The following is a 19032-nucleotide window of genomic DNA, read 5'->3' on the forward strand; positions in this document are numbered from 1 at the left end:
TTTGTCGTAACGGGGAGTACTGAACTTAACAATAACAGGAATCAGCTTTTAAATATACAGTTTTATGGGTTTATGGAAACATATTTTAGCCTAAACAAGATTGAACCACAGTGAACTGAGGGCAAAACACTGTTAAATATGTGACAGTTCATTCTTGATCTTGGGAATAGTAGTATGACAAAATAATCGTAACTCAAGGGCTGCTTTCTGGCTTTCTGACTTCTAAAGCTTTTAACCACATCTCTTGGTCCAAGTTCCATGATTAGGTTGAAAGCTCTGGGAAAAAAAGGCAGGAAGTTGACCTCGAGTTTTAAATTCAATCCAATTCAGAATATTTCATTTTTCCTTCAAGGCTGCAGTTTGAGGGAAGCAAACACAAACAGTCCATTCACACTCGTAGAAATCACCACCACCACCGTTGTGCAAGTAGCTCCCCAAAGTCCCAAAGTGCTGTTGAATGACATTTTATCAAATCAATCAGTCAATTTGTTTGTGATTTCTGTTGACAAACCCCAAGCCAAGTTTATTCCTAAACAGGAAGTGTGACTTCTTACACAGCAGATGCTCAGATATAACTCTGTGACCTTTCCCTTGTCGTCACGATCAGAGGAAACAGACTGTATGTTTGACTTATTATTGTGCACAGGCTGGACAGGACGGTGTAATACCCACTGTGTTTGACCTTTACAGTACTCACATACACACACACACACACACACACACACACACACACACACACACACACACACACACACACACACCGCCAGAGTCTTGGCTCAGGTTGTGCTGCTGATGCAACAGGACAGGTGTAGGACAGGACTCGTAGCTCCAGTGCTCATGTTTAATCAACATTGCGCATGTTTGATGACAGGCATGGCGGCCCGGTCAGCCAGCCACCGTCTCTTACGACACGCTGTGGTGTCTCCTCGTCATCGGCAGGATTACATATCTGACCACAGGCGGGCAAACAATGTGGAATTTCGCCTCGGAGATGTTGAAACGGCAGCCAGCTCCACATTCCTCCTGCTCGTCCTCCTCCTGCCCTCACACTCCCTGAGCTTTAGTGAATTACTCCTGTGACTTAAGCTGGATTTCATTCATAAATTAGATTTTTGTAAAGGCAAAACTTGTGTGTGTGTGTGTGTGTGTGTGTGTGTGAGAGAGAGAGAGAGAGAGAGCTGGTGATGAAATGTCATGCAGATCATTCAGGGCTTGTGTGTGGAGGATGTAGTCTGGTCAGGAGCTGGATGAATTTTGAACCAGATTGTTTTTCTCTAATCCCAACTTTGTTTTGAGCTGTGAACTTTGTTTTGAGCTGTGTATTTGAAGGGATTATTGTTATGAATAAAATATTCTCTGGACTGAGTTTCCAGACATTTTAGATTCAAAACAGTTTGTGACACTGTTTGTGTCATATTTGTTTGTTTGCTTTAAAAATACACAAGGCTGCAGATGATGTTTTTTGCTAATGATTTTAGCTGACTGTGTTGGGTTTGTCTCATCCTAGTGACACTGATAGCGACCGCTGCTCCCAATCTGTTCCTCCTCTCTTCTCTTCTTCATTCCTGCCTCCTTGCCTCCCTCCCCAGCCCCACCTCCTCCTGGCCCACTCCTCTTCCTTCAGCAATTCCTCATGGTGAACTTCCAGTCCTGACAGCTCACATACTGGAAGAGGAGGAGCAGACTCAGGACATCTGTGGGAAGTGAGATTATGAAACGGGCCTCCCGTCCTCTGCTAACCTCGGCTGCCACACTCACAGTTCATGATACCATGCAAACAATTTTAACTTCAGTGAATTTGAGTGAAGGGTTAAAGTATGATAATCTTGGTTTGATTTTCCTCTCATGTTTGATGTGATATGTCAGCCAGATGCTGCTTCAGAACACCTTGTTTTGAAAACCATCTGAAACGGCTTAAACTCTCAAACAATGCAGCCTGGAACTTATAGCAGGAACATTTCATGGGCTCGTTTTTGTATTTATTTCATCATACAGCTTTCCTGTTTGGCTGCCTAACAATAGCCTTGATGGGACAAGTACCAACGGGAACAGTTACAAGGTTTTTAGTCACCCTAGCAGCAAGGCCCTAAGGATGGCACTGTCAGTCAGTTGTTCTAGACTGAAATATCTTGACAGCTATTTGATGGATTGCTTTGAAATTTTGTACAGACATTTGTGGTCCCCAGAGGATGAATCCTACTGACTTTGGTGATACCCTTAAGGGGAACTCCTCTGCTTTTATGCATTAGCTTGCTAATTCACCAAACTAAAATGGTGAGTAATGTAAGCATTATACCTGCTAAATATCAGCATGTTAGCATTGTCATTGTGAAAATGTTGGCATGCTGACATTGATATTTAGCTAAAAGCCCTTCTGTACCTAAGTGCAGCCTCACAGAGCTGCTAGCATGGTTATAGATGCTTGTGATGTACCAGACCTTGAGATAGCATTTTCTCTCTGTCAAACAAATAAACTTCACCAAATGATAGAAAAGGTCGTGTTTCACAACGACTGTTAGCATTGCTTACTGAAAGACATCTCTGCCAACTCTAGCAGCCAACACTCCCATCAAATGTTCATTTCAGCCTGTTAACGTCAAACACTGCTACTGCAGCTACTTTGTGATTGTCACAATAGCTGTCAAACTGGGCCTGTTAGTATGAATCCTTAACTGTGACTGTCTGTGGGACTGAAAAGGCGTGACACCTCTCTAATATGTCTGTAATATGAGTTAGATGATACTTTAATTTGAGCTGAAGCTGGAGCAGGTTTAGTTTTTATCCCAGCCAAAAATTACCTCAGTAGGTTTCACAGCACTGATACAGATACTCCCCTGATCATCCACATGTGAGTAATTGTTGGAGCTCTCTCACTGAGTCTGCCTACAATCCTAACATTAACTGTTTTTACCAAAGACTGGTTCTTTGCAAATGTGAATGCAGGCTTCTGGCTTAGAAATAGCTCGCTCTGCATACTTCCACATACTTTACAATCCTAGTGGAGAGAGAGAGAGCACATACACTAATTGACATCTTGCCCTCTAACATAAACTTTAAATGGTCCTCTCCTCTTCTGCTTCTCTCTGATCTGAAATGGTGACTGTATTCTGCAGGTGAGACATGTAAAGAGAGATGTGATGGCATATGTGTCATTTGCTGAGACAGCTGTTTGCCTCTGAGGCTGCCGAGCTCCTAAAAAGCAGAGGAGGAGCTCGGGCCTCTCAGCTGCCGCCTTGAATACCAACTCTGTAGAAAATGGGTCAGTTACCCTTTACTAAAAAACTTTGCTGCTTCCCATTCCCCAGGTGGTTATAAAAGGGAAAGAGCAACTTTCTGAAAGGTGGGAGGGTGCTGAGTTTTAAAATGGAACACTTGACACTTGAAGGTTCTTATGTTTCTTTTTTCTGTAAGCGGTGAGGGGGAAAAAAGGCTGTGGGCTGATTTGTGTTCTTGGTTTCTCTCCTCTCTTCTCCTCTGCCCTTCCTTTCCTCCTCTTCACAGGCTGTCAGCATCAATAAGGCCATCAACACACAGGAGGTCGCTGTCAAAGAGAAGCATGCCAGGAATATCCTCATATTGTCTGTCTGTGTGTTTACCCTGATTTGTATGTGTGTGTGTGTGGGGAAGTTTCCCTCTGCGGCTGAAGGGTTATGTTAGTGCAAGATCAAAACAACAAACTTAGTGTAACCCCATCATCTGCATGTGGCCCCACTGCCGAGCTAATTTAGTCATGTGGAAAACAGACAGAGAGGAGCGCTGTTTGGAGATTGCAGAGTTTTCTCCTGTGTCTGTTTCATCAAACACTTAAAAGAAAGCATAAGATGGTAATCTAAAACCCCATGAAGACGGAAATGTTAATCCAGTATATGTAGGCCTCATTATTTTAGCTTTTTCACTTTTCAAAATAAGAGATATGACCAATTATCTATTTATATTTTGTTTAATTAAAAAACATGCCATTTTAAATGAACATCTGCAATACAAAGTCAGTATTTCTATGTGCTTTTTTGTATATACTTAAGACAGACTCTTGCACATGCATTGTGTGAGCTGTCAACTGTTTTAAACTACAGGACTCACTGACTTCTTGCAGAAAAGGAACACAACTTTTAGCAAATGTAGGGGACATGAAATTCTAGGAAATAAACTGTTTAAAATGTTTTCTGTGTTTTCTGGATGAGGATCGGTTAAAAAAGGATTATTTTTCAGCTTATCTGAGTCACATCCCTGTGAATATGGGAGGGAGTGACATAAGAATAGACAGATAAGGAGCTTGAAAAAGAAAGGTAGGAGGAGAGGGAAAAGACAAAAAACAAGATGATCAAATCTTACATTAGTCACAGGCCAGACTAATGTCACAGAGAAATGTCATGCATTTTAACCCTTTGATCCTTGACTGCCCTTGTCACCCTGCATCTTGGGGACTCATCATGAGAAAGGCGCCCACACTTTCTGGGCAGCGGTCAACCGGCTCCCTCTCTCCAGCAACGCGGTGCTCTGCTGGAAGTTCTGCCACGTCTTCCACAAGCTGCTGCGAGACGGACATCCCAACGTATGTGATGATGACGTAACGTAAACGGCATAAACATTTCCACTCACGCATGAGAAAACAGGATCACACCTCTTATCTGTTCATCTGCAACTTTTTAGTCATCCACACAACACTGTCACACTTCATCTGCATCTAGTTAATTATTCTTCATCAGATCTTTTTGTTTTGCTAATTCTTTCCCCTCCTTTGTCTCCTGCCTTTTCTCTCTGTTTCTGCTGTCGTCCCTTCAGGTGATAAAAGACTCCATGAGGAACAAGGCTGATTTAACCGATATGAGCAGGATGTGGGTAAGGACACGGAGGTTATTACACTAATGTAGTCACATCCCAGCGTGCAGTAGTATGAGTCTAAAGAATAGGTCCTGATGTCCTCTACCGTGACTCTGTATTTTGATTATTAAAGGATAATGCCAGTATTTTTAACTGTATTTTCAGATAAAATACCACTGCCTTTGTATGTGCTGTTGTGTGGTACTTTTATTTATGTGAAGGATCCAAATACTTCCTCCACCACTGAAAGTCACACAATGGCACAAATAAGGACCAGGAAAATAAGGCCCAGGTTCAAGGTTGATATAATAATCTCCTGTGCTGGTCAGTGATTTTAATCCCACCCTAAAAATCATAACACTGGAGAGAGCATGTTGTAATTAGTGAAACTAGCTGTTGGGTACAGTGAAATTATTTACATGAAGCAAAGCAAAATATGGTGAGTCAGGAAAACTTTGTAAAATCTGTTGATTTGACATGGATTTACCCATTTCTGACGTCAGGATTAGAGTGTGGTCAGAACAACTGCACCACACAGCAGCATTTTTTGATCAGTTACCATTTAGAAGATGGGGAGACTTATAGATCAAAGAAGTCTGGTCTTTTTAAGTATTAAAGCACATCCTCCGACTGCCCTCCTTGTTTTGGCCATTGCAACAGATTACATGATTGTTTGTAGTCAGCCTGCTGCTGTCAGAGTGGAGCGACAGACGTAGTTGCCTGTGACGGACAAAGCTGTGTAAAACGTGCCAAATGTGAGAGTTGGAGCTCACAACACGTTGCCTGCCAGCCTCATGTTGTGGCTAACTGACAGTAATGTTGTGTCAACTTGGAGAATTCCTGCTCTCACCTGCTTAGATTTTTGGATAAATGCTTTCTGTATAGATGAAAAGCTTCATTAGTGCTCGTGTTTTCATTGATCTAAGTGAGCATGAGTCTCTTCACAGTATTGACACACAGGTTTATTGTGTAAACTTGTATAGACTGCTCTCCATTAAGCCACAAAGTCTGCACAGTCACTCCTCAGTTATGTCTTTAGCAACAGTGAGCTGGGTGGAGGCCTGGTTATTCCTTGTTCTACTCCCCTTAAGCTGTGTTTTTTTAATTACTCAGTTCTTGCTGATGTTACTAGGCAGGAGGATACAGGAAGTTTGGTCCCTGTGACAAAGGTTGTGGCCTCTCTTTCCTGTTGTGTCATCGCGCTCCCAGGCTCGAGGAAAAAGGAAGTGAGAAGCAATTGGCCAAATAGTTTGGGCTATTCATCTTTGTCCAGACCAGGGGCATTTTCACACCGACTGAAGTGAACTGTACCTGCTCCTCGGTTTGCTGTGTACTAAGAAGAGAGAGTATCTTGGCTGCTGTGGTGTAGTTCAGCCTTGCAGAATGAAAATGTTTATTGTATGCAGCCTTCAGCCAAAGTCCCACAATGAATTTCCTGAAAATACCAGATGATTTGCATTGCCTGTGTTCTCTAACCAGCAAACCTGCCAGTCTTCCAAGAGGGGGAAAGTGAATTTCCTACCTTTGATCACGTCTCTCCTGCTTTCTCTTAATGTCTCTCTGCTGTTCCCCCTCTTCTCTCTTCCCCAGGGTCACCTGAGTGAAGGCTATGGGAAGCTGTGCAGCATCTACCTCAAACTGCTCATCACCAAAATGGAGTTTCACATCAAAGTGAGTTGGCCTGGCCTATAAAACCCAGCGCCAGTCTCCCTCATCACTCATTATCTTTGTCTCAGAGTCTCCTTTTAGTGCCAGCTTGTCTCTGCGGGGGAGGGAAGAGGGTGGGGGCGGCTTCATAGAAAATTCTGGCTTTTACATTAATGGCCTCTCAAGAATCTGTAATGTAGCCTTTTTATGAGACAGCTGAGCAGAGCGGTGCAGGGACCGAAAAGGCAGTGCTATCGCAGGAAGATGTGGTTAGTTGTTGCTCTGCTGAAGGCTGGAGGTTAATTCTTACCCAAGGGTGAGGACAGTTTGGCCTCAGAATCAAAAATGTAATATGATACTTTGGCATATAAACCTTTCATATCTTTGTTGTGGCGTACATTTATACATCACCATGCATGTTGGTCTATAAATAACTCCTAAGCTCACAGAAGCTGAAATAATACGCACACTCGATAAAGGTCAATTAATCAACAATCAGCCCCATATTAACTTTTAACCTGCAAAAGAGTAATAAAACAAAAGTTTGCACACACACTTCAAAAGACCTATAGTTGTTTTAACTTATTTAAGCATTATAAATATTCCACATAAAGACGACTGCATTGTCTCTTTGCTGTCTTCATACACTGTTTGACTAAACAGTGTTATTGGCTAGTTAACCTTCAGCTTTATGTGAATCCAGTCTGGCAGCGATTCGATGGTCTGTTTGATACAGAGCCAAGGTTTTGTTTTGATTGGATTCAACTAGTGAGAGAGAGACTGTACGGTCATCAACGGGGACAAAGTTTGAGAGCAGACAAAGTCCAAACAATATATTAAACAGGGATAAAAGGGGTTTCAGAAACAGCCAGCTGTGATGGAGGAAGCTAGGGCTGGGTGGTATTGCCGAAAATCAGGATACGTTTTTTCATACGAGTTGATATCAATGATTATCACAATAAATGTCAAATCCTAATTTCTTCCAAGTTGAAAAGCTGAAGTTAAAGAGACCTGATGATTAATTGTGGTTTCAAACTTTTCTTTTTGGTCAAACACTTGACAAACAGTGGAGCATTTCAGTAATCTGAGGAAAGAAAACAATAAACACAATAACTGTTTGTTATATTGCTATTGAGGAAACTGAAATCATTATTATGTATTGCAATATAAAGTTAATATAGTGATAATTGTAGTTGTTGTTTTCTTGCCCAGCCCTAGAAGAAATTTGTTTGTACTTGTGTGTAAAAAAAGGGTCGCTCTTAGTGATGAAGACACCTGACCCTGCGGTTTCCGTCTGCTTCAAGGGGCTTAATAACGACTTTTACAGCTCATTGTTTTGGTTTTTTGACCTGCATTCTTTCCGTTTTGGTTCAGTCTCACCACACTCATGTTGCTGTTTCTGGCTGCAGCAGGTAGCTGTTCTCAGAACTTTAAATAATCCACTGTATGCTACCTGCTCAGCACCAAACAGCAGACAAAGTTAGCAACTAGCTGGACAGCTGAACCATGTGATTCAAGTCTGAAGTCTCCTCCTGTCGTTGTCTCTTTCAGAACCCCCGTTTCCCCGGCAACCTGCAGATGTCAAATAGACAGCTTGACGAGGCGGGGGAGAACGACGTCAACAACTTGTGAGTGTGGCTCGCTGCTTCGGATGCTGTTATTGTTGAGCCGCCCAGGCCTGCAGGATCCTCACGTTAATGAGTTTCAGTGTTATTTCTCAACTGTGTGGACAAAAGTGTGAAATGAAATGAAACCGCATGAATGCTTTAATCATGATGCACCAGAGCTGACGCTCATGCATGAATGAGCAGAATGAAGCTATTCACAGTGATAATTTTAGAACAGCCTTAAGGTGTTGTTCAACAACAAGATCAGTTCAGAAGCTAAATTGATGGACACATTTCAGGGTTTTAATGATTTTAATAGACTTATAAAGCTTGATCTTCACACTGTCATTAAATCAAAGGACTGAGACAAAACATATACAGTTTATTGCAAAGATCAATTCAAGGTGCAAATAAAATGAAAACAGAAGACATCAGTGGGTTTGACACCAGTGAGTCTGCTCATTCCCTCTCTTAGCAGTTTAGTTCTTGTATATCTTAAACAAAGTATCTAAAACTGTGCCGACCTTTCATCAGAGAGTGTTTTATCAGACAGGCTTCGCAAATCTTTTCAAATTCTTTAGTTTTTCAGATTTTCAGAGGACTGAAGAAGTAAAAGTATCTAGTATTTCACAACAGAAATATGTTTTATTTTCATTCTTACCACCTCTGAACCCTCAGATTTATTATCAGCTTGAGAACCACTGTGCTATAAAGCCACAGGTGTGCATTATATTGGGTATTTTTCTTACAACATTTGACCATGACTCAGCCAGTGAGAATGCAGGAAAAGGCAGAGGGAAACTCTAGAGTAAGATTGTTGATTATAGAGAACTTTGGAGTTAGTCAGCCTGAGCTGTTCTCTGAGCATCCTGATGTTCAGGAGCAGGAAACAGGAAAACACTCATCTGCAACTGGAAAACAGAGATTTTTTCCTGCTATTAAAATGCAATCTGTATCCAGACACCTTATTAGGTTAAGGAAAAATGCATGCTAACTCAGGATGTAAAGGTGTTGACTGGCTCACACTGTGATCAGATCTTAGTAAGTATAAGCACAGTCCGTACAGTGTGCCAGCATGCGAGCTATGCAACAACATCATTTCCCATTCTGACCCAAGTTCAGTAAATTGATGAAAATTTAAAGAGAGAAGGCTATAACGGTTACAGTGACTGGAAGAAATGGAAGATTCACGTCCCTGGAGCAATCAGGAAACAAGATGCTTATTGGCGTTTTGGGATGACATTACTGTCCGAGCAAAACTGGACAGTTCCTACAGAAATAGATACATTTATGAAGATATAATTGACACCTAGAGCTGATTTGCCACTGATCTCAATAAGGATAACAAGAACATACTAAAAATATCAGGTGTAAATGCAAAGGCAAGATTGAATCATTTGCTATCTGGATAACGTATGTGGATGCAGATTGCCTTATAATACCAGGTGTAAATGGGACGAGAAGATCTGCATTAACTGAAAATTTGCATTCTGGTGCTCCTTACAGTGGACCTGTGCATGTTCACTGAAAGCATCTAAAAAGAGTAACCTCTCCCTCTCTCTCCCCTCCAGCTTCCAGTTGACGGTAGAGATGTTTGACTACCTGGAGTGTGAGCTCAACCTCTTCCTGGGTGGTAAGTAGCTCTGGTCTGATTGTATCACTCTGTGCTACCAACTGTGCCTATCTGAGGCGGAGCATGACGTAAACACACACACACACAGATGCACACAAGTTCATGCTCTGAGACAGGAAGACACCGTCTGACTGATAGATGCACTGTGGACACTTCAATAGACCAACAGAGACTGACGATAACAGCAACATCACAGCCCCAGCTCTTCTGTCTGCTACGAGCCTGTTAGTGGTTACACACTGTGCACTGTAGCCCTGTTGTTGTCTGGGTGAGTCATCCTGGGTTAATGTCTTTTAAAAGTATGGACCGGGCTAAAAATAGACAACTGGGATGTGACCAGGAGCTCAGAAGAAATGCTGGAAAGCTGTACGCTCACATTCATAAATGAATGGGAGGAAATTGCATTCTGCTTTCTATTTATCATGCCCTTCATTCTGCGTCCTGATGACGATATTATCTCCCCCTCCTCCTCCTCTTTATCTTTCTGTCTGCCAAAACTGTATCTCTGTATTAGTGTTCAGGGCAAAATAGGCAACTTTTCCTTTTATTACTTGATATTTTGCTGCTTTATATAATCACAAATTCCACTCTATATCCAAAAACATTAGAACCTCTGTTAAATCACACCCAAATCTCAAAGCTCTTGTCAGCTCCCTCCCCTGGTCTGGTGTATTTTGAAAGCATCACGTCATCTGAGGGGTAAAGAGGCCAGGCCTGAGGTGTGTGTGTTTGTATGTTTCTGTGTGTGTTTTCTAGCTGTGCAGGAAACCACGCCTCTGCAGTGCACAGAGGCTCTCAGGGCCTGGCTTTGGGGATGGTGCGAGCAGGGCAGCAGGGAAATGAAAGAGGGGTGTAATGATGGCAGAGAGAGGGAGTCAGACAATCCTGTTAGTGTTTCAGGTTGCCGCTCCCTCTCCGCTCAACTTTAAACCTCTGTTTTTTTTTCTCCTCTCCTGGAGCAGGAGTGAGCTATGTGTTGCTTTCAAATACCTTATTACTTAATTTTAGTGGCCGAGGCAGTGAAATGAATAAGAACACGCAGCAGCACAACACGATTGATGCATGAAAAATTCATGATTGATGAGCCCTCTGCGTTTGCATTAATAATCACTGATATGTGTATGTGGGAGTGTGTGGCGGCTCGTGCTGTGCTTGTAATGACACTTAACAGGCTCACACGAGTCTGTGTGTGTATATTGATCATATGAATACATCTATTGATCTGGTGTGTGTCTTCCTCTCTCCCCTCCCAGTATTCAGCTCTCTAGACATGTCTCGGTCGGTGTCTGTGACAGCAGCAGGTCAGTGTCGACTGGCACCCCTCATCCAAGTCATCCTGGACTCAAGCCACCTGTATGACTACACCGTTAAACTGCTGTTTAAGCTTCACTCCTGTGAGTCACACACACTTCTCTCTGCCGGTCAAACTCCTCAACTACAGGCTCAGTAAAAATAGAACAGGGTAAAGGTTTCTCAGTGTTTTTGGTCTCGACACAGATATCCTGCATTTTTAAAAATATTTTTGTAGTGAGTGGAAAATCTTGTTAACTCTGGTCTTGGTGAATTGCAGGATTGACTCGAAGTTAAAGGGAAATGCCACCTATTTAAAAAATTCAGTTAGTTAATGGATTTCATGGAAGGAGCAGTCATACAAACAGATTTATTCTGAAGTTGCTCATAGGTACAACTTCAGAGAACTCTGTGGTTTTCTTTTAGGTACAAACAGCATTCATTAGAAATTTAGGATGAGTATATGGAAATGAATGAGGCTCGTTGTTAATGAACTTTTTCTTAAAGCTACAAATCAGTTTGTCACCAGTTGATTTGTCACACTAAAATTAAGTCATCAACACGTGTGAATAAGAGTTTTGGCTGCTAGAACTTAAAACAACAAAGTCAATCAATTTAAATAGGTATCATTTAGTCAGTATACTTGTCCCAAGGTTGCCTGTACTGCTTCGTTTGTGTACAAGTTTCATTCACAAAAATATCACAGAAATTTACACCACAGAACTCCAGGTCCTGCTGTCAGAAATCAGCAGATGAAAACATAGCAAATTTAGCAGAGTCAGTAATACAGCTTCAGATAGTGATTCATTTTATTGGTTATTTTCACGGTTAATCATTTAGTATATGAAAGGTCAAAAAGCTTTTGAAACTTCCCAGAGCCCAAAAATGATGTCCTTAAATTGCTTGTTTTATCTGACCAATAATTCAAAAAAACAAAAACTTTTCATTTATTGTTATATATGATAAAAACAAGCAGCGAATCCTCATATTCAAGAGTCTGGAACATGCAAAAATGTGATGTTATTGACAGAAATTGTTGATTGATTTAACACAGTTGTTGCTGTTTAATGTTTTTGTTGCAGCCTCAGGACTTGAAACAGCCATTGTAGAAAAGATTCATATGGCTGTCAGTGATATAAATGTTTAATTGAGATGTTAAGCATTTTTGCTCTGTGGAGAAAGGCTTACTATCTTTACATACAACAGGTCAGGGCCACTTTCCTTCATATGAACAGTACAAAACAACTGGTGAAAGCCACAGCTTCTCGTAAATCACTTGTATGTGCCACTTAAGAGGGAATGTGTTTGTGGTTCTTCCATGGAGCCCTTTGTCTCCTCAGCAGCATTGGATCAAGCTGTTGAGTCTCAAGCTTTACCCTTAGCTCCTAAACATCCTGCAGTACAGAAATAATAATTTGTGTGAAAACATAAAATAAGTGATCCGTCTCTTCAAAGATTGAAAGATGACATGCTCTTCTCAGACTTAAAGAATTTCTCCAGACCCATCTGGCTCACGAGACCTTTCAAAGACCTGCTGGATAAAGTAGATGTTAGATGAAGTTGCCAGCTCTGATATATTCATGCACAAATCCCAGAACATACCTGAACAGTCTGTGTGTCCGAGCACTGACGTGTTTGTGTTTTGTGTGCACTTGCAGGCCTTCCAGCAGACACTCTCCAGGGCCACAGAGATCGCTTCCAGGAACAATTTAAAAAGTATGAGGTTCACTTGCAGTCATGCACACACACACACACACACACACAGGCAGAAAACCGGTCGGTCACAGCTTCACTGTACTCTCTGACTGAGTGTGACCCAGAGGACTGCAGCTCTTAGTACCGTGTTGAATGAATTTCCAATGTCAAACTGTGCAAATCTCTGTCTGCTCTTCTCACTCACCATTCCTCTCTTTCTTCTGGCTGTCTGCCCTCATCCCTCTGTTTTCTCTGTTTCAGGTTAAAGAGTCTCTTCTATCGCTCCAGTAACTTGCAGTATTTCAAGAGGCTGATTCAGATCCCACAGTTGCCTGAGGTGAGACGGACCGCCCTCCACTAATTCGTACATTTTCCACATTCAGCCACACCTAAGCCCCAAGTTGACCCATGACCGTTGTTTTCAGGTTTCTGTTTAACAATTCATTTCCCAACAAAAACCTCTGTGGTTTTTGACAGTTTTAATTTGTTTTAGTAGTTGTTGACAGACTCTAAAACAATTCTTGCCCAAAGCTCAAATGTCCTTCAGTCTCTGTCATCATTCACATCTTACTATATATATATATATATATATATACATACACATATATACACACACACACACACACACACTTTATTTTTCTATACGCTGATACATACGATATAAATGGAAATGAGAAAAGAGAAGTGTAAGCTGCCTTCACACCTGGCCCACACTCTATGCTAAATTTGCTCATATTAATTTTAGGGTGTAACTCATATCCACTGCTAACATGAAGTAACATGTATCATACTTCACTGACTTCCATGGAGCCAACTCTTAATATGTTTTAGTGTCTTGTATGCGCCTCTTGAGTCTCCTCAAATAGCAGTAAAGTTTGCTTTCAATGCCTTTATTTTCATTGCTGCATTTCATGATACCATTTGCCATGGACACCAACGTCCTGACACAATACGAATGATTAACTTGAATGATTTAGATACATGGATGCATTCATTGTTGTTGTATATATCTCCTGGGTTCATCGCTTTTTCCATTGTCACCTGTGCTATGTGCAGGATGTGTCTGTGTGTATTTGTGTCGTGTGCATCTGCAGCACGAGTTTGAATTGTTGAAAACTGATGAAACACAGGCTTGCTAGTATTTCATCATGTGTTTGTTTACACATATTTTCTTAAGTTGCAGTGCATTGAGCTCTCTTGTCCACCGTTTAAGACATTTAAGAAATTAGAAATTCAAGTGCACCTGTAGCTGCATTGTGCACATGGTTCTCTAAATGCTGCATAAGTTTTACAGAGGTTGACACTAAAACATTTAAACATAATAATCTGATTAAACTTATGTTTTCTGATCTTTGCAGAACCCTCCTAACTTCCTGCGTGCGTCAGCTCTGTCGGAGCACATCAGCCCCGTGGTCGTGATCCCCGCCGAGTCCTCGTCCCCCGAGTCAGAGCACATGGCGGAGACAGACGACCTGGTGGACACAGACGTCCCCTCGCTACCGGTAACTACACAAGACGAGTATCCCTGAATGGTACCATCTTAAATGTAATCCATCTGTTTTTACAGCTGGCTGAGCTCCTGTGCTCGTAGTGTGTGCTCCAGTAATAAATGATCAAAAAATTAAGAGGGATTTTTTTAGTTGGGGGAAATTTCAGGAGGGAATAGATGCAAAGAGGGAAAGTGGAGGAGATAAAATAGGAAGTAACCTGCTTCATTAATGGACTCCCTTATAAAACCACATGTTTTTCAGATTCTTGGTAAAACTACCCCAAACATCTGGGTTATATTTGTGCTGACATGTCATGGTGTTGATTATATTAACTTTCAAATAGCTGGCTGTTGGGGTAAACTTGGAAAAAAAATCTATTTGTCTTCTTGTGAAATGGGAGATAATGAGGTTATTAATGGCACAATCCAGCTGCAAAACACCTGGATCGCTGACTGTGCCTGAGCAGCTGGATTTGATGGATAATAACTATAAATCCAAACTAGCTATGCTATATTCAGCTAATAATATACACAGATTTAATTTGATTTGTCTATTTTCCTTTAAACATTGTTGCTTTAAACTCCCAGGCTGCTTTGGAGACCAAGTTTGATGACCTGTTTGGCACCTCAGCTGCTATAGACCCGTTCAACTTCAACAGTCAGAACGGCATGCGCAAGGATGACAAGTAAGGCTCATCACAGGAAGATTTTTATATGAAGATTACAGCTGTAATAATGACGTGAAAATCACAAAGAAGCGAAAAGATTCTTTTCAGATTTGCACCAAACAATGTAAACACGCCAATTCATCGGTCATACACTGCTCACTCAGTGCTCTAATAACAAGTGCCTGCTTCTTCATCATGCTAATCAGATATAGATATGCCACCACTAAAATTGTTATCCTCCGTACGCTTGACCTCCTGACCTAAACTGAACCAAACAATCCCTCAGTATACTCACACATTACTTCTGTGTGGCTGCAGATACATAATTTAACAATGGGGAAAGACCCGCTTTGCCTGGAGTTTTGTCCCTCCTGCCACAGCAGCTCTAAATAAAATACCGGAAATACCTAGCTGAATACTGCATGTGTGCATGTGTATGTAATTATATCAGGGCATGAATGTATGTGTGCATACATGACCATATGTCCACAGTATTTATTTCATGTATGCTTTCCTTGTGAGATATGAACATTTGCAGATTATCTAGAAAACAGTATTTATCTACCACCAATTAAAACTAACACATATGGATATTTTGTTATTGATTATTTTGATGCTCTACATGTGTTGTATTTGTTAAAGACAGCAGGGGCCAAAATTCTGAAATTCAGTTGTAGTGGATGGCAGTCACTATTGACAATGTAGTTTATTTCTCGATTAATAAATTACATTTTTGATATATTAATTTGATCAGTGAGAGATAATTTGTCTGTATCCATCAGAGACCGCCTGATCGAACAGTTGACGCGGGAGATCCAGGCCCTCAAAGAAGAGCTTGAGTCTTTCAGACTAGAGGTAAAGAACTGATGAACCCTGTTTCCTTGTTACTCGTTGCATCTTTTAACCTCATGTAGTGCATAAAAATCATCATCTCTCTGTCATCTACCATCAGAGCGGTCGGTTGTGTCAGGTGCTGAGGGGGCGTGTGAGCGAGCTGGAGGCAGAGCTGGCTGAGCAGAGCCACCTGAGGCTGCAGGCTGTCGGAGAGAGCGAGTTCCTGAAGGCAGAGCTGGACGACCTGAGGAGGGTCAGGGAGGACACGGAAAAGGAGCAGCGGAGCCTGACGGAGATCGAGAGTAAGGAGTTTGGAACTGTAGAAGCCTCCTTGCCTTGAATTTGTTGCCTTTTGTTTCAAAATCAATTCATCTTGCAGTTAATTAAGATATTAAAAAATCAATCACAAGTGCCATCTGATGGAGGAGTGTGCTCTACAATAGATGCTTCTGCAGAACAGGGACATTATTCAAATATCCTTGGACACGCTGGCACTATTTATGTTGAATGTTTTATGTTTTAGCCCCTTGACTTAGTTTTTCTTGCTTCTGGTTGTATCCATTACTCAGCAGTGTTGACTGCCAATATTTGGCAAACATGGTAGCTACTCTTGTTGATATGGGGAAAGGTGACAGTGTTTCAAGGCGTGCCTGAATACACTTTAAAGCAGAGGTTACCTCCTCTTGAAATTCAGATGACCTGTGTGAGTAATTGAGAAATTCTCTGATCCAAATAAGACCAGGAAATAACAGGAAGTTGGGGACACTAGTTAAGAACACTGTAATTAAATTCCTCAAGCAGTGAGTCACAGCGAGGAGCAAGAAGACAACAAAAAGTTTAATAATTTATTAAACCAAGGTTTTATTGTAGCAACGATTTACTCACAGTTTTCTCACTTGCTGAAGTCATTTATTGTATCACTGATGTTGCTGCTTTAATGTGTCTTACCAGGAAAAGCTCAGGCTAATGAGCAACGCTACACCAAACTGAAGGAGAAGTACACAGAGTTGGTTCAGAGTCATGCTGACCTGTTGAGGAAGGTGAGAAAGACCCTCTAGCCCCCCCCCCACAAACTCAGTGTTGTCATCAGAGTATCCTTTTTATTTGCCCCAAGCTGAGGACCCAGCCTCTGTCCTAATTATTCTGGTGTACATGTCTCTGTCTGTGTCCCATGTCCTTTGTGTGTGTGTCTATGTCTGTGTGTGTGTAGAATGCAGAGGTGACCCGGCAGATGACGGTGGCTCGGGCAGCACAGGATGAAGTGGAGGCAGTGAGGAAAGAGATGCAGGAGAAGGTGAAAGCAGCCCAGGAGCTTGCAGACAGACAGGTGAGGGTGAGATAGATGATGTTATCGCTGACCAACACAAATTAATACTGTGCTTTCTTGTTTTTTGTTTGGTTTGTTTTGTTTTTTTGGACCTGTGCAAAGCTGTAAACCAACCTTTTATTTAAAGGTGCTTATCTAAGTTTTCACTATGCTGCGTAGCCAACAGTAGCATCAACAGCTGAACAGAAATGTTATGAATTAAACATCAACTTCATTCCTCCACCAACTACTCCTTCATCCTCTGATGTTGGACTGAGGTTATACTGGGTGCTGCAGTGACTCACTATCACAAAGTGGCATTATGAGACGGGACAGGTTAGGACTGTTAAAAAAAAATGTTTACAAGCATAATTGTCTAAACTGAGATTCTGACTTTTGTTTCTCAGGAGAGGGAACAGCTGGAGCAGCTTCAGGAGCTTCAGAGAGAGCTGATGTCCAGTCGGACAGAGCTGGACTCACTGAAGACCACCATGACCTCCTCACAACAGGTCACTCTCACTCTCAGTTTTAAACGCACTTCTTAGACGAGTAGCTTAAATCTGCTAACTAGACCCCAGGGTTGTTGCTGTAAATAATTACGGAAATAATTCATGATGGAGCTAAATTTCTACACACAAGTAATATCACTCTGTGTCCTGGACAGACTAAATCCTGACTTTAGGTGGTAACAACAGATCCAGGATCCTGACTGTGGTAGTGGAAGTTGATCACGCCTGAGTTTCTGTCAATGAGTGCATGCTCCAGTGAAATGTTCCACCATAGTCAAATAACATTTTCTATTTTCTCTCACTTTGACACTCCATAAAAACACACACAAAACTGTTTTTGTGCCTCTTCAAAATCCCTGTCTGTCATCCACGCGGTCACTCCCTCCATTTCGGTTTTTGTCTTCCCTCTTAGTCACCAACTGTTTCTTCTGCGGCAACCATTTCAGAGGCTCAAACACTTCAAGTTACTGACAGAATTGATATGCACAAACACATCTCTTTGACATCTGTGATTGAATGAATCAGTTTTCAGAGTGGTGAAATTGTTTAAACTGTTTTCACCCCTTCCTCTTCTTCTTAATCCTCACTCAGACTGCGTTTGTCATCTCTGTACAGCTGAGCCAAGTGGAACTTCCAGATGCCAAGCTGATGTTTATAACAGGCGGCTGAAGGCATTTATTTAAAAGAAGAGAGCAGAATGAAAACACAGAAGCAGTAAAATCTTTTCCAGACAGCTGCATGTAAATGTAGAGTCTGCATATGTACATTACTGGAAGAGGATTTCATTGCTGAATCCTAAATATGAGCTTTATTCTGTGTTGGAAGCTGACAAATAATCTGAAGAAGTGCTCATAAGGGGATAGTTAAATGACAGTAACTACGTTTAAAATCCATTGATTTACACTATTAACCTTCACAATCCCTTACAAACCCACTGATTTATTGTGACTCCCTTTGTAGCCTGATTTCACATTTTTCTCTCCATGCACCGCTCCCCATCTGTCTCTCAGCCTCCCACTCCTGTCGTCCTATTTTTGTAGCTACTACTTATCGACTCTGTCACTCTTTCTGTCCTCCTCCATCTCTCCGAGCTCAATAGTCCTTTTCACTCAGAGCAGCCCACGTTTTTAACGGTCTCCTCCAGTGTCCAGCTCTCGCTAGCTCCTGTCATAAAAATCGCACCCTTAACAAGTCTGTTTCTCGTTCATCTCTCAACATTTCTTCCTTCTCTGTCGGACCTGCTGGCACCCAGGCTGTGAGTTTCTCTCACCTGTTTTTCATGCATACACCTCATTATTTAACTCTACTGACAAAAGGCTTATAATTAATGGTCTAAATATTTCATTTCACAAACCGTCAGTGCACAGGATCTGATGTAACTTTTCTCTGTTGCAATAATTCATTATCATTGCGTTGCATTGCAGCCAAGTTGCACAACCACAACTTCCCAGAGTTCCTTTGATTGTAAACTTGACCTCAACCCTGAGCTCTCGGGAGACTACACCTCTCCACAAACTTAAATGGAGAGTGTTG

At 41.6% G+C, this 19032-nt stretch overlaps 1 protein-coding gene across 2 annotated transcripts in view; it reads left to right on the forward strand.

Moving 5' to 3' along the window:
* The window catches only part of hip1 (huntingtin interacting protein 1), a 46592-nt gene that overhangs the window by 16329 nt on the left and 11231 nt on the right, over positions 1 to 19032 (forward strand). For both annotated transcript variants that reach the window (XM_018660040.2, XM_018660041.2), the window contains 16 exons: positions 3502 to 3565; positions 4410 to 4552; positions 4783 to 4839; positions 6412 to 6492; positions 8020 to 8096; positions 9647 to 9708; positions 10962 to 11102; positions 12657 to 12714; positions 12955 to 13030; positions 14052 to 14195; positions 14771 to 14868; positions 15633 to 15705; positions 15803 to 15986; positions 16636 to 16724; positions 16895 to 17011; positions 17398 to 17499. In XM_018660040.2, the coding sequence (XP_018515556.1) occupies positions 3502 to 3565; positions 4410 to 4552; positions 4783 to 4839; positions 6412 to 6492; positions 8020 to 8096; positions 9647 to 9708; positions 10962 to 11102; positions 12657 to 12714; positions 12955 to 13030; positions 14052 to 14195; positions 14771 to 14868; positions 15633 to 15705; positions 15803 to 15986; positions 16636 to 16724; positions 16895 to 17011; positions 17398 to 17499 (1566 nt within the window). The remainder of the gene's footprint in view (positions 1 to 3501; positions 3566 to 4409; positions 4553 to 4782; positions 4840 to 6411; positions 6493 to 8019; positions 8097 to 9646; positions 9709 to 10961; positions 11103 to 12656; positions 12715 to 12954; positions 13031 to 14051; positions 14196 to 14770; positions 14869 to 15632; positions 15706 to 15802; positions 15987 to 16635; positions 16725 to 16894; positions 17012 to 17397; positions 17500 to 19032) is intronic.

The sequence above is a fragment of the Lates calcarifer genome, linkage group LG21 (assembly GCF_001640805.2).
Source record: "Lates calcarifer isolate ASB-BC8 linkage group LG21, TLL_Latcal_v3, whole genome shotgun sequence".
NCBI classification, from domain to species: Eukaryota; Metazoa; Chordata; class Actinopteri; family Centropomidae; genus Lates; species Lates calcarifer.